The sequence below is a fragment of the Delphinapterus leucas genome, chromosome 13, assembly GCF_059928025.1.
Source record: "Delphinapterus leucas isolate spDelLeu-1000000601 "Yukka" chromosome 13, BTC_Dleu_Yukka2, whole genome shotgun sequence".
Classification (NCBI taxonomy): Eukaryota; Metazoa; Chordata; class Mammalia; order Artiodactyla; family Monodontidae; genus Delphinapterus; species Delphinapterus leucas.
This window is the reverse complement of record NC_143141.1, coordinates 13,263,990-13,278,467: the sequence shown is the minus strand read 5'-3', so window position 1 is coordinate 13,278,467 and position 14,478 is coordinate 13,263,990. Positions and strand designations below refer to the sequence as shown.

General features: G+C 41.8%; 1 protein-coding gene and 1 gene segment (V, D, J or C); one reads left to right on the top strand and one right to left on the bottom strand.

The window, feature by feature from the left end:
* Window positions 1-6,498, bottom strand: part of LOC111187394 (immunoglobulin kappa constant-like) — an 8,927-nt gene extending 2,429 nt beyond the window's left edge. The window contains 2 exon segments of the C gene segment in view: window positions 2,046-2,488; window positions 5,938-6,498. Coding sequence covers window positions 2,046-2,139 — 94 coding nt within the window.
* The window catches only part of RPIA (ribose 5-phosphate isomerase A), a 155,710-nt gene that overhangs the window by 68,659 nt on the left and 72,573 nt on the right, over window positions 1-14,478 (top strand). Inside the window, exon 9 of one of the 4 annotated variants that reach the window (XM_089922832.1) lies at window positions 1-14,478. This exon is cut by the window's left edge and continues 17,871 nt beyond it; it is cut by the window's right edge and continues 21,036 nt beyond it. The exons of the other annotated variants lie outside the window; for them this stretch is intronic. The gene's annotated coding sequence lies outside the window, so the exon portion shown is untranslated. 4 annotated transcript variants of the gene reach the window in all.

Here is a 14,478-nt window from a genome sequence, read left to right as displayed (position 1 = left end):
TCTGGAATCGCTAATAAAAATCAGGTTTCTCCCTGTTTTCCCCATGTTAACTCATGCCCATCACATTTCTGTTCTCTTCCGTTAGCGACATTATTTGTATCACTGTGTCAGGAAAGAGGGCCACAGCACAGCTGAACAGGCGATCGCGGGGTTGCCGTGGCCTTTGGCGGCATTTAGCGGCCAGGTGCGCCGTCACCAGAGCCCTGGGACCCGGCCGCCAACGTCATTCAATCACGAAAAGAGACCGCCAAGAAGTCTACAGACCACCCTAGCTGTGCCACGGCCTCCTCTGCAGTATAAAAACACCAGCAAGTAATAACAAAGAACATACTAATTAAAATATTTCCTATTTTTCTACATGTCCGTGGGCATCTGAAAAACGCAATTATTTTATTTTCCTTCACTTAAACAAATTACTTCAAAACTGAGCTTTTGGGGAAAACCGTCTTTCCTCCATTATGATAAGAGATCATTTCCAGTTTAGTCTAATATAGAAATGTGGCTTTTTAAAAAAGAGTAATCTGTTAAGGTATAGAATCTCTATAGAATTTCTAAATATTGACAGTTTAGCACTCATTTTAGCCTCTAAAAATGACGGTGCTTCTGATGCGCAATTAAGCGGCAACTTTAACACAAATAAGTATGCTTTTCTAACTTCTTACTGATTTTGTAATGCATCCTATTGATTTTTATTCTTATAAAATAATATATCGGACAGAAGAGAGAAAACAGACTAAGAAATACATTTCTCTACTTTTCCGTGTTGTACATACAAGCAAAAATCAATACAATATTTGGCACATTTCAATGAAAATTAATTCGCTTTAACTCTTTTAGAGCTGCAAGTATTCCTTTTTCATCGACACTAATTTTTTTTCCCTTTGAGTCATTCGGTGTAGATTAATCTTTTTGTCTACAAACCCAGGTTTGGAGCTGAGTTTAACTTTTGAAACTGATAAAAAATCTCAAATGTTCTCATTTACCCATCTCCACAAAACTCATACTTAAGCCTCTAAAAGTCAACACTGGCATTTAGACCCAGACACATTTCAGAAGGTAGTAGAGAAAAATTACTTACGTTTAATCTCCAGACGTGTCCCTTGGCCAAAGGTGATCCTCAGCGTTAACTTAATTACTTTCCCCTCAACAAAAATCTGTTTTTGCTGCTAAAGTCATTTGACTGTCGGATACAGAGAAAATCTGGCCATTTAGATGCCACGTCAACTAACTAGCTCTTTGCTCTTCTGAGACAACCTGATTTTCAGTCCCTTTCTGATCTCATTTTCAGAAGAATCCCATTCTCTTCGAAAGTGACCTCAACTCACATCCCAAGCATGAAAACCCCCAAATTTCACGACTCTATAAGAAAGAGGAGTAGAAAAGTGCACTTACGTTTGATTTCCACCTTGGTCCCCTGGCCGAACGTATAAGCCACAGTGAGTGAGCTAACACCCCCCCCCCCCCGATCAAAAACCTCCCTCTGAAGCCAATCACAGGAAAAAGGCTAATTCACAGAAAAATCCAGATTTTTCTTCCCCTTTCTCTCCACAAACCCTACTCTCCTTACAAATTCATCCACTTTTCTGTTCAGCTTAAAAATTGACTATCTTCTGGTTTTCTGCCTTTTAACTTTTGGGTCACCAGGAATGGCTCATTTAACCAAAATGTCACAAATTTGCACAAAGGATACAGCAGGACAAAAACCTCACAAATAACTGAGCAAAAATGTGCTCACATTTAATCTCCACTGTGGTCCCTGGGCTGAAGGTGAACCATGGTGATTCCCCTTAACTTCCACTCGCACAAAACCCTACCCTGAAAGGGCAGCAAGTCCCCTTCCCCAATTCAGTTATTTTGGTTTGGAAATCTTAAAAATTAGTCATCAGTTAGCCTCCTGTAGAACAATTTCCCCTCCTCTGTACCTAATCTGGGAATGAAATTTGTTTTATCCCTGACACCTAATTAATGAAAACACGCAAAAAAAGGAACAAAAAGCAAACCAATTAGACAGAAACGGCAAAGAACCAGTTGAAAAAAATACTTACGTTTGATCTCTATTTTGGTTCCTGAGCCGAAAGTATACACAAAGTTTCCTCTTAACCTCGCTCCTGTACAAAAACTGTGTCCCTTCCTGAGCATTGAGCAAAGCTCTGTTCAAAACATATGCTTTGCTCCCCAATAAATTTCTGAAACTATCACTCAGACAAGTTATTCTCACCCAATGCCTGACTCTTGTTCTTCATAGAAAATGTGCAATCAATTCTCCAGTTTGATTACGGACTGTAGCTTTGCCCTGGAGGATCTCAGAGTCTGGTTTCAAAGAGTCAGCATACGGATCACTTCAGAGACAAAGGGACCGTAAGACACAGACAACCGAGAGAGGAAAGTTTAGATTTTACTCACGTTTGATCTCCAGCTTGGTTCCTCCACTGAACGTCCACCACAGTGATAGCTGTCCATCGTCTCACTGTGCAAAAACCCTTCTCACCTAAGGGGAGCAGAACCCTGGGTCAGCTACTGAAGCTTAACTCCCTTCTCAAGCAGGAGTGGAGGCCCTGGGGCTTCCCTGACAGAGAATGTTTGTCATTCTTAGGTGAGCTCTAAAATCCTAGAAGATGATTTCTTTATGTCTATGGCCTGATGGTCCCATGTTTTAGCAGTCTCCCACATCTGGACTGCTGTTTATTTATTTATTAATTTGTTTATTTTTTGGAAAGTAGGTTGAATATAAATTACAAAGAAAGATAAGCACATTAAAAAAAACAACCCTGTACTTTTAAGCAATTGAAATATAGTTGATTTACAATGTTGTGCTAGATTCAGGTGTACAGCAAAGTGATTTAGCTATATACACACATACATATATTTTTATATATATATTCTTTTTCACATTCTTTTCCATTATACATTATTACAAGATATTGAATATAATTCCCTGGGCTATACAGTAGGACCTTGTTGTTTATCTATTTTATATATAGTAGTGTGTATCTGTTAATCCCAAACTCCTAATTTATCCCTCCCCTGCCTTTCCCCTTTGGTAACCATAAGTTTGTTTTCTACATCTGTGACTCTATTTCTGTTTTATAAATAAGCTCATTTTAAAAAGTGCACTTCTTGGGCTTCCCTGGTGGCGCAGTGGTTGGGAGTCCGCCTGCCGATGCAGGGGACACGGGTTCGTGCCCCGGTCCGGGAGGATCCCACGTGCCGCGGAGCGGCTGGGCCCGTGAGCCATGGCCGCTGAGCCTGCGCGTCCGGAGCCTGTTCTCTGCAGTGGGAGAGGCCACAGCAGTGATAGGCCCGCGTACCGCAAAAAAAAAAAAAAAAAAGTGCACTTCTTTATACCTTCTCGTGGGGTGGGGGGCTTTTGCAAATGATAAACCTCATTCAATGCCATTATGAAACTTTTTAGCTTCTTTCGTTAATAATATTAATAAAGAATGTTTTCCTATTTGAACCTCTCCTTTGCCACCGTGTTTTTCAAAAAAGGCTAAATACATATCAAACAAAGGCCCATGTCTTATTTTGAAATCTATTTTGGAATGAAGCTATAGATGGCCTGTGAAACAAAAACAAAGATCAAAAGAGTAGAAAAGCAGACTTTACTTGGTTGGTTGTCTGTTGTCACAGGATAGGTAGAGCTAGAGGGGTACCCACCATGCCACAATGAGCTGAACCAGGTGCATGCTGTCTTTGGAGCTGCCAGGGAATCATGGCGTGCCTTGGTGTTTCCACAGTAACCGCATCAAGGGCCCTGAAGACCTCATTTTGCTGTGAGTCCAGCCTATTGCAGTCCTGTTTCCCTCTTAACCTTCCATTCCCACCTTAGCATACATTGCTCCCAGCATCTTCAAGTCCTTACTGTACTTCTGTGACCTCCAGCTTTTGCAAAACCCTCCCTCTTCTTGGAGACACTTTTGCTCACCTCCATGAGCTTGTGAACAACAAATTGCCTTTCAAGACTCAACTCAAGAGAGACCTTCTGTTGGGTTATCTCCTAGCAAGTGACTCAATTTTGTAGAGTACAGAGGCAGGTCACTGGGCCTAGAACACCTAGTTGCTCTTATCTGCTGTCAGATTCTTTCTACCCTACTGGATTGTAAGCTGGTTGATGTTTCATTGTCTTATATTTGGAAGGCCCAGTCCAGCATCTTCGCTTGGTAAATGCTCAACAAACATTTGCAGAATGAATGAAAAAAAAAAAAAACCCGAAAAACAAAAATACAACCCTACCACAGATAGTTGAAAATCAATAATAGATCAGAGCTGATAAATTATAATGGACCAAGGACTAATACAGACCACTGCAATAGTAAGTTTTACAAAGGAAATTGTAATACTAATTCTGAAGATTAGGGTAGCCTTCATTGATTTTGACACTGAGAGCTTTGCTAGTTACCTTGAATAGCAGAATCAGCAGTGAATCTCACCAGAAGATGAAGAAAGAAAGCAAACTGGAGATAGAGAGGAGAGTGGAAATTTTAATTGAATATGTATGGATATGAATACAGGCTAATTGCTGAAGGGAATACAATGAACTGTGCTCAGTGGTTATCTCCTGAAATCGATTACAGAGGTGTGTTGTTGTGGAAGAAAGGGGAGTAGTGACATTTTCTACTGTCCTGTATATTGCAGATTATTTGATTTTTAAAAATTATATGAATACATTCATTTTGTGGCTTTCAGAAACACCAAGGCTGTACCAATTGTGATAAAAAGTAAAGTCTGATATTGCCCAGTAGAATTCTCAGTATTTATGTGCAATGTATAAATATAATTTTTAAATAATATCTGCATATTCTTAAGTTTTCTTTGTTTTTCAAATATTTTTTTATAATCTTTAGATTAAGAATACAAAAAGGTAGGGGTTTTTCTGGTTCTGTGCAGGAGATGTGGGTGTGGCTGGAGAATATATTCTTAAGTGAGTAAATTGGAGACATAGTGAAGCGTGCAAGCAGAAAGTGAAGTGCATTATAAAGCAGAATTTGCTACTGATAAAAGATGGCTATCATAAGAACCATTGTGGCACAAGCCAGTTTGTTGATCATACACAGTAGGATCAATAGGAATGGTTGTCATGTTTGCTATGACATCACGTGTATCACTGAGAAGTGGTTGAGATCCTTAATATGGATGTTTGCTCCCACTCTGGAAAATGTAGACACTCATCTTGTTTCCACGAGGACATGTAATATGGATTATTTGAAGGCAAAGGATGTCTTAGAAGCATCTGTGAGCATCTACCATTCTACAGAGTGTCCAGGATGGACCTCGATAAGATTGACTTACTGAGGAAAGGCCGTGTCAATAAACTAGTCTGAGAGGTTCTTGGATTTATGCATGAGTGATGGAAATAGAAAATTTGGGGGAGAATTCCAACAAACTCATCACTGAAGCTGCTTTCCATGTGGCCCGCAACAAAGTTAGATTCTTAGAATAAATTCTAAACTGCTTGTGGGGATAGAGAGAGAGAGAGAGAGGGAGAGGCTAAGTGCGTGTTTATAAGTCACCCTGAAAACTCTTTTTTTGCGGTACGCGGGCCTCTCACTGCTGTGGCCTCTCCCGCTGCAGAGCACAGGCTCCGGACGCGCAGGCTCAGCGGCCATGGCTCACGGGCCCAGCCGCTCCGCGGCATGTGGGATCTTCCCGGACCAGGGCACGAACCCGTGTCCCCTGCATCGACAGGCGGACTCTCAACCACTGCACCTCCAGGGAAGCCCCACCCTGAAAACTCTTGATAAGCTATCTATCTTATCAATGTTCCTCAGGTCTAATATTTCAAAAAACACCTTTTTTGGTTTTTATTTGACATGATTAACCAGCCTATTTGAGAGGTCTGCCTCCCACCAGTACCATAGAGTAAATCACCCAGCATTTTAGAGACACAATGACACAACTTTGCTCTTCGCAAAGGTTGAAGGATGGGGGCTTCCCTACCTGACAGCTGAATATTTGTGTCTGATAATCCATCCTGAAGTCTGTGGTTCAAAGGTTTTCTTCAGCTCATCGTTCACAGTAGAGTCCCAGGCAGGTGATTCTTTTGACTTCAGTTTGATCCCTCCCTCCTTAGGATCATATTGTCTGTCATTTGTACTTGACTTAAGCTGATATTCCAAAAGGGAGGAAATTCTGGAGTCCACATTCAGTGGTGCTCAGAATCTGATCAATTGCCGGTCTTCGGGCTAGAGTGCCACAGATGGACATCTGCCCTGCGTCTCCAAGGGGGCAAGGATGGCTCCATTAGCCTGGAAGGAGGGAGGCAGAGGAGGTCACTTGAAAACTCGCTGCTGCTTCGCTGCTTTGGAGCTGTGTCTTTCCATTCATCTCTGAAGAGAGACATGCTGAGAGAAGCAAAGTCCTTTGCCCAACCATGTGCAAATGCGTGTGCCGTAAACATGACTCAAGATTTTGGTCCCACTCTGGAAAATGTAGACACTTATCTTGTTTCCACGAGGACATTAAGGCTGCAGGTGTTTCTTGACGTTCTAGAGTGAAAGAGACAACAGCAGCAACGTACCAGGGCTTATGGACCCTTGGAGATTTACATATTGAGGCTTGTGGTTTGCAGCGGGTTTCCACTAGTGATGAGCCCTTTGAGCTCGGCCCTGGAGTTCCCTGGCTCCCTGTCTGTCTGCTTGGCATCCAGCCCTGCGTCTCCTCTCACCCTATTCAGAGAAACTCATCACGGACCAGCTCCGCAGGCAGCTGTGGAGTTACGTGAATTCAGGTTTGGCTCTTCACACTTTTTGCCTTTGTTGTCAAAATCCTCAGGTCCTTTATGGACACTCCACTGTGCTTTGTGCTGGCTGAGGGACCCTCACTGAGTGCCCCCTTCCACCCCTCTGACCATGCCCCCCCCCACCCCAGTCTTGCTTATCTTGACTAAGGACCTGGGCTCTGCATCTTTCCTGCCCACTCTGCGATGTTGCCTCATTCCCTTAATATGTATATCCTGATCCCATTTCAAAAGGATTTCAATCTCTCTTTGCTTTCTAGTTCCACCAGCTCTTCTGAGAAGCTGAGCTTCTGTTCAGCTCCACGGGTCAGTTAAGGCGGTTACCACTCAACCTAATATTTTGCTGCTGTTGACTCTGCCCTGTTCTTCTTGTCCTTGTAGGTTTGTTTACTATTATTATTTTGGCTGCACCGTGAAGCTTGTGGGATTTTAGTTCCCTGACCAGGGATTGAACCCGGACCCTTGGCAATGAGAGTGCAGAGTCCTAACCACTGGACCGTCAGGGAATTCCCTGTGGGTTTATTTCTTTAAAATAATTTCTTAAAAAAAAATTTATTTTTAGGTTTTTTTAAATTTTGTTGTTTTTTTAAAGAATTTATTTATTTATTCATTTACTTTTTGGCTGCGTTGTGGCTTTGTTGCTGCGCACGGGCTTTCTTTAGTCGCGGCGAGCGGGGTCTGCTCTTCGTTGCAGTGCGCCAGCTTCTCATTACGGTGGCTTCTCTTGTTGCAGAGCACGGGCTCTAGGCGCGCGGGCTTCAGTAGTTGTGGCGCGCGGGCTCAGTAGTTGTGGCCCACAGGCTCTAGAGCACAGGCTCAGTAGTTGTGCCGCACGGGCTTAGTTGCTCTGGGAGGTGTGGGATCTTCCCCGGTCCAAGGCTCAAACCCGTGTCCCCTGCGTTGGCAGGCGGATTCTTAACCACTGCGCCACCAGAGAAGCCCCTTAATTTTTTTTTAAACGAGGGCGTATTGTGATTGAATGTGTGAGTTTAATTCATCATCTTAAACTGTATCTTTCTTAAATTGGCTCCTTTGGGTTCTAAGTGGGGTTAAACTAGGCTGGTTCCTGGCTCTTCTCCCGGTACTAATCAGTATTGCATTTAAGGGCTATTAGTCTGGTGCTGGGGAAAGAAGCACAGATCACTCCCTTCCCCTTAACGCACCCGCCACCCCAAAGTGCCTGGATCATCCTGGCTGAGACTAGAGTTCCGAACCTAAGAGGGAAGGATGGGAAGAGGGCCGGGTGGTGAGAAAACAAACAACAAAGAAACAAAAAGAAAAATCAAGAAACCCAACAACTGAAGCAAGGAATAATGTGGACTTTTACATTGAATATGCTGGACCTGTCCACCACTCTCAAACTCCCTTTGCAATGACAGAAAAAATATAAAAATGAGAATAAATGGATTCCATGATTGCAGCATCACAAAGGATCCTGTTAGGAGAAAAAAAGAATGGGGGAAAACTGCACAGATTTAAATTACATGATTGAAATGATGGAGCAACTAGAATCTAGAATCTTCCATTCCATCACAAAAATAGGCAGGGGCCCTTGAAGCAGCCAACACTAGTTTTCCCCACAAAGCCCTGAAAAAAATCACATGCACCTCAGAGTTAAAAGACATTGGGACTGGAAGTGGGATGGGGGCTGGTGGAATGTGGAGTAACACCCGGATGCCTGACACTTGCCCTTCAGGCCATGTGACTAGTGATGGAAATAAAAAGGGGTCAAGTGACAGGCATTCAACAACAATGGGATAAAAGTGTTCCAAAGCACCAGGAGAAGAAAAAAAAAAAAAAAACCAAAGTAGCAAAATTCAGGACAAGGAAATAAAAAATCAAGAGAAAAATATGATAAACCGAAATATAAAATAAGATGGGCAGGCCAAGTCCAAATAGAACAAACTATAATAAAAGTTAAGTTATCCAAAGCTTGAAGATAAGGCAAAATGATGACTACTGAGAAAAATTCTCTCCTTGACCAAACTCTACTCAGGCTCCTCTGAACTCTCTTCTCAAGCAGGCCCTGAATTTTGGGCTTCTGTGTTTATCACTGCATTGTCCAGTTTTAGCAAGAATCCTGCTAAGTCAATTTAACCAGAATTCCCCATCCTGCATCCTCCTTGGTATCTAACTGAGTTCCTTATATTCCATCATCTCCCAGGTAATGTCTGAGGACCCTGGTCTGCCTTCAGCAAGGCTCCCATCAGGTTGGTTCAGCCAGAATCAGAATTACCCCTGATGTTTCCTCTTAGAAATTGTCTATCCACTGACCCCTACCCTGCTCCTTGGCTATAAATTCCCACTAGTCCTTGTATCTGAAGCCCAATCTCTCTCCCCTTCTGTATAACCCCTTTGCTGCGTGGTGGTCCCTACACTTATGATGGTAATGGTCCGGAATAGGGTCTGTCTTACCATTTTTTATTTTTCTGGCTGTGCTGCGTGGCTTGTGGGAGCCTTGACCAGGGGTCGAACCTGGGCACTTGGCAGTGAAAGAGAGGAATCCCAACCACTGGACTGCCAGGAAATTCCCAAGCCTTACCATTCTTTAATAACTGTCATACATGATTTTTCTTCAACCCTATATGTCCTTTCAAGGTCCTTTGATTTGCTAGAGAAATAAAGTTTGTTTGACCTGCATTTATTACTGATTAAAAACTAGATTCCAGGGCTTCCCTGGTGGCGCAGTGGTTGAGAGTCCGCCTGCCGACGCAGGGTACATGGGTTCGTGCCCCGGTCCGGGAAGATCCCACATGCCACGGAGCGGCTGGGCCCGTGAGCCATGGCCGCTGAGCCTGCACACCCGGAGCCTGTGCTCCGCAACTGGAGGGGCCGCGGCGGTGAGAGGCCCGCGTACCGCAAAAAAAAAAAACAAAACTAGATTCCAAAAAGTTAGCTATTAGCCTAGAAAAAACTGATATCATGAAAATGACAAATGATTTTTGTCCGGGAAGACCACTCCAAGCCTTATGGTTTTATTGCTCTGTAGGACATTAACCAGTTTTGAATCTTGTTTAGCAATCTTATTCTGGCCTTGATAGGTGTGTGTGTGTGTGTGTGTGTGTGTGTGTGTCTATCTATGACCTCCTTTCACCAGCTTTATCATCTGGTTCTGTCATCAATAAATTAAATGAATCTTTGACACATGCTCACCATATATATGCATGAGAACGTTAAATTATTTTGGAAAAATTTGTACCTTGACAATATAAATGAGAAAAACTTTACAACCGAAAGACCAAGAACAGTGAATGTAACACACAAATCTGGCCGTATGTTGTTGAAAAGAGATGTATTTAAAACTGAAACATAAAATGATCGGAACAACTAATGCAATGGATGAGGATTGTCAGGTAACTGCTAGCTGAAGGAAGGGCAATGTGTAATAGTGGAGAGAGAGAATTAGAGGAAAGAACACTTCCAGGGACAAAATCAAATATAATAAAAAGACTGAAGAGCTCAGACTGTGCGAAATACATTTATATCAGATTGTTCTGTTTTTGTGAATACCATTTGCAAAGCATGAGAGCAAGGCACTGGGTATTGAGACTGCCAGTTTTCCCAAGGACAGGAAATGGGTGGGCTTGGGGCCCAAGGAGGGGTGTGTCCGTTGGGGCTCAGGGACCATTAGGGGCTGAGAGAGAGGCTGGTGGTGGCAGTGGTGGGAAGGAAGGTGGGGAGGGTCAAAACTCACTTGAAGTCACGGCAGTGCCTCCAAGACTCTAACTTATATTCACGCTCATCCTCAAATGTTCTTATGTCGGGAACGGCCTGCTCAGGTTGAGTGATTAGATAGAATGAAATGCTTTCAGTCTCTGGGTCCTTTTCCTCGGGATTCAGCAGGCGGGGAGGTTGGTTTAGCCCAGCTTGGGTCAAGGGCTACCCCTTGGCTAAGGAAAGTGTCAGTCCCATGACATCCTCAGCTGACTCCGCCTAATCGGAAAGAAGTAATTCCTCAGAAGGGGAGGGTGGTTTGCTCTTAGGAGGTGCAAGGATGCAGCTAGGAGATGGAATGTCCATTGCTGTCTGTTCTTCCGTGTATTTTGAATCCTCAGCTGGTGAATTAGGATATTTTGCCTATAGATAAAAGATACAATTTACCAAGAAGATTTAATAGTGATGGACTTTTATACCGAGTCAAAATGCATCAAAATACATTAAAAATTTTTATTAGAGACACAGTAAGAACTTGAGAAAATGACGATTACACTAGAAGACTTTCTTTTTTTTTTTTTCCTGCCTATTGGGAATAATAGGTATTTTTATTAAACTATTACTGGCAGTCAGTATTGTGCTAAGTGCTTTATATATATATATATATATATATATATATATATATCACCGTTTTTGATTGTGAGATTAATTCTGTTAGATAGTTGCTTTCTTCATGTAAGAGATGAGGAAACTGGTGTAGGATGATCTTAAGTAACTTGTCCAAGGTTACATTTAGTAAGTAGCAGAGAAGAAGACTTTCTATATAGACAAAGAAGTTGGGACCAACACAATGAAAACTGGAATCTCTCTCCCTTCTTCATTCCTTCCCAGGCCCATCATCCTATCCGGTGTGGAATAACAGAACTGACAATAGTGTGAAATAATTTTGCCGGCATCAACATGTTAAAGATTATTTGCCTCTTTCCCAAGTGTGTTTATGTAATAAGGCACATTTCCAAAAGTAGCTGAGAATATTTCTGTCTAAGTTCCCTGGTGGAGAAGCACAAGCTTCAAATAGATTCTTTCTAATCCACATACTGACCCCCATTAGAAAAAGAAAAAGAGATATATGTCTCAATTCATTTTAACATATATGTGTATATATATAATATATACACACACATATATATCAGTAGATACTTGGGTATATAACATTGAAAACATAATCTTTTCAAATGCCTATGGAATATTTATAACATTTAGCTGTGTACTGGACCAAAAAGGGAATGAAACATTTATACATTGTCCCAAAGTAGAAATCATTTTGGTCACATTATCTTTACCACAACGCAATAAACCTAGAACTTAGCCATAAAGTAGCCAACTAACAGATTACTGACTTGGAAATTAAAAAAATGACCACTCTAAAAATCTTAAAAAGGAAATATATCAAATTACAGAGCAACGAATTATTGAAGCGTCAACAACAGTGAGAATACTGCATATTAAAATGCAGTATTTTATTTATTAAATATTAAGTATTTATTAAATACTCTTAGTATTTAATACTGCATATTAAAATTCATGGGATGGAATCAAAGTGGGTCTCAAATGAAAATGTGTTTTCTTTACTGATTAAAGAGCCAAAAGGACTTCCCTGGTGGCACAGTGGTTAAGAATCTGCCTGCCAATGCAGTGGTCACGGGTTCGAGCCCTGGTCCGGGAAGCATGCTGGAGCAACTAACATGCCGCGGAGCAACTAAACCCGTGCACCACAACTTCTGAGCCTGTGCTCCAGAGCCCGCGAGCCACAACTACTGAGCCCACGCGCCACAACTACTGAAGCCCGCGTGCCTAGAGCCTGTGCTCCACAACGAGAGAAGCCACTGCAACGAGAAGCCACCGCAATGAGAAGCATGCGCACCGCAACGAAGAGTAGCCCCAGCTCGCCGCAACTAGAGAAAGCCCGTGCACAGCAACGAAAACCCAACGCAGCCAAAAATAAAATAAATGAATTTATTAAAGAAAAAGAGCCAGGAGATCAAACATAATAAACTAAGCATTAAACTCAAGGAGCTAGCCACAGAACAAGATGAACCAAAAGCAGGTAGAAGGACATAATTAGTAAAAATAAAAACAGAAGCACATAAAAGACAAAGCTATTTTGGTGAATAAAACCAAGAGATATTTATTTGAAAATGATCAATAAAATAGACAAATTTCTAGACAGTGTGACCAAAGAAAAAGAGAAAAACACATATAGACATTGAGAATGAGAAAGAGATTACAGCATACCAAAAAGCTTTTAAGAATTAAAGCAGGGCTTCCCTGGTGGCGCAGTGGTTGAGAGTCTGCCTGCCGATGCAGGGGATACGGGTTCGTGCCCCGGTCCGGGAAGATCCCGCATGCCGCGGAGTGGCTGGGCACATGAGCCATGGCCGCTGAGCCTGCGTGTCCGGAGCCTGTGCTCTGCAACGGGAGAAGCCACAGCAGTGAGAGGTCCGCGTACCACAAAAACAAACAAACAAAAAAAAGAATTAAAGCACGTGCTGCCTGGATTTCCCCCATTCTTCCAGCCTTCTGGGGCCATCCTATTATTTTTTTCCATTTCCTTTTTTGGTAGTGACTTGGGGGTAACCTCGCTATTGAGATATAATTTACATGCCATACAATCCACCCATTTAAAATACACAGCTCAGTGTTTTTTAGTATATTCACCATATCACACTACAAATGCAACCGTCATCATAATTTGGGAATATTTTCATCACCTCGAAAAAGAAACCCGGTTCTCCTTCTCTACCACCTCTTAGTATTCTCATCCTTCCCAGCTGCTGGCATCTGCTAATCTACTTCCTGTTTCTCTATATTTTCTCATTCTGAACGTTCCATAAAAGTAGAATCATAATATGTGGTCTTTTGTGTTTGGCTTCTTTCACTTAGCCTAATGTTTTCAAGGTTCATCTCTGCTATAGCATGAATAATATCCCACTGCATGGATATACCACATTTTGTTTATTCATTAATCAGTTAATTCACCCTTTTTTGTTATTCAAATAAAACTGCCCGGGCCTCCCTGTGACATGTTGGTGAAGGCTGCACCTTTTCAAGGAGTCTCAGAAGCTTCTCAAACGTGTGGTCCCTTCCTGTTTCAGATTCTTATGGCAATGGGATTATTGATCTCCCTGACTGCTGTCATGATTCCTGTACCATTGCCTTCTCTCTGCCCCTCCTCACTTCATGCTTGACTCGTCCTCTTACTTTATTTTCCAGAAACCCACTTGTCCAGGGTTTCTAGGTTAGGCAGTGTTGGTTTGATAGAATGTTTATTCTTCTCATTTTCTACCCATATTCAGATTAAAGCCCCCATAGGCCATTGCTTTTTTAAAATTTTGTTTTTAAATTTTTAATATTTTCTTCCAGTTTTATTGAGATATAATTGGTGTACAGCACTTTGTAAGTTTAAGACATACAGCATCATGATTTGACTTACATACGTCATGGAATGATGATCCCAGTAAGTTTAGTGAACATCCATCATCTCATACAGAGACAATATTAAAGAAGTAGAAAACACATCCTTTTCCTTGCGATGAGAATTTAGGGTTTACTCTCTTAACAGCTTTCATATGTAACAGACAGCAGTGTTAATTATCTTTATCAGGTTGTATGTTACATCCCTAGTACTTATTTATCTTATAACTGAAAGTTTGTACATTTTGACCACCTTCATCCAATTTCCCCTCCCCCCAGATAGGCTTTTGCTTTTTTGAACATCTAAATGAAGGGCACAATTCCTTATCTCCCAAAATAAATAGAATAATTTGCCCAAGAAGAGATAGACACTAATTTTAGAAGAAATTGAGGAGTTTGTCAAAGACCTACCTCCTCCAAAAGAACCTAATACAAGACAGTTTTCAAGCAGTTTCTTTATAAGCTTTGTTTTTTTTTGAAACTGATAATTCCTATGTCAAGGAGATACACAGATATGGAATACTTTTCAATTTATTCTCTGATTTGGCATGACTGTGATACTGCAAGTGGACTGGAGCAGTCCTCAAATGAAACCTAGGACCCTTACAGATTAG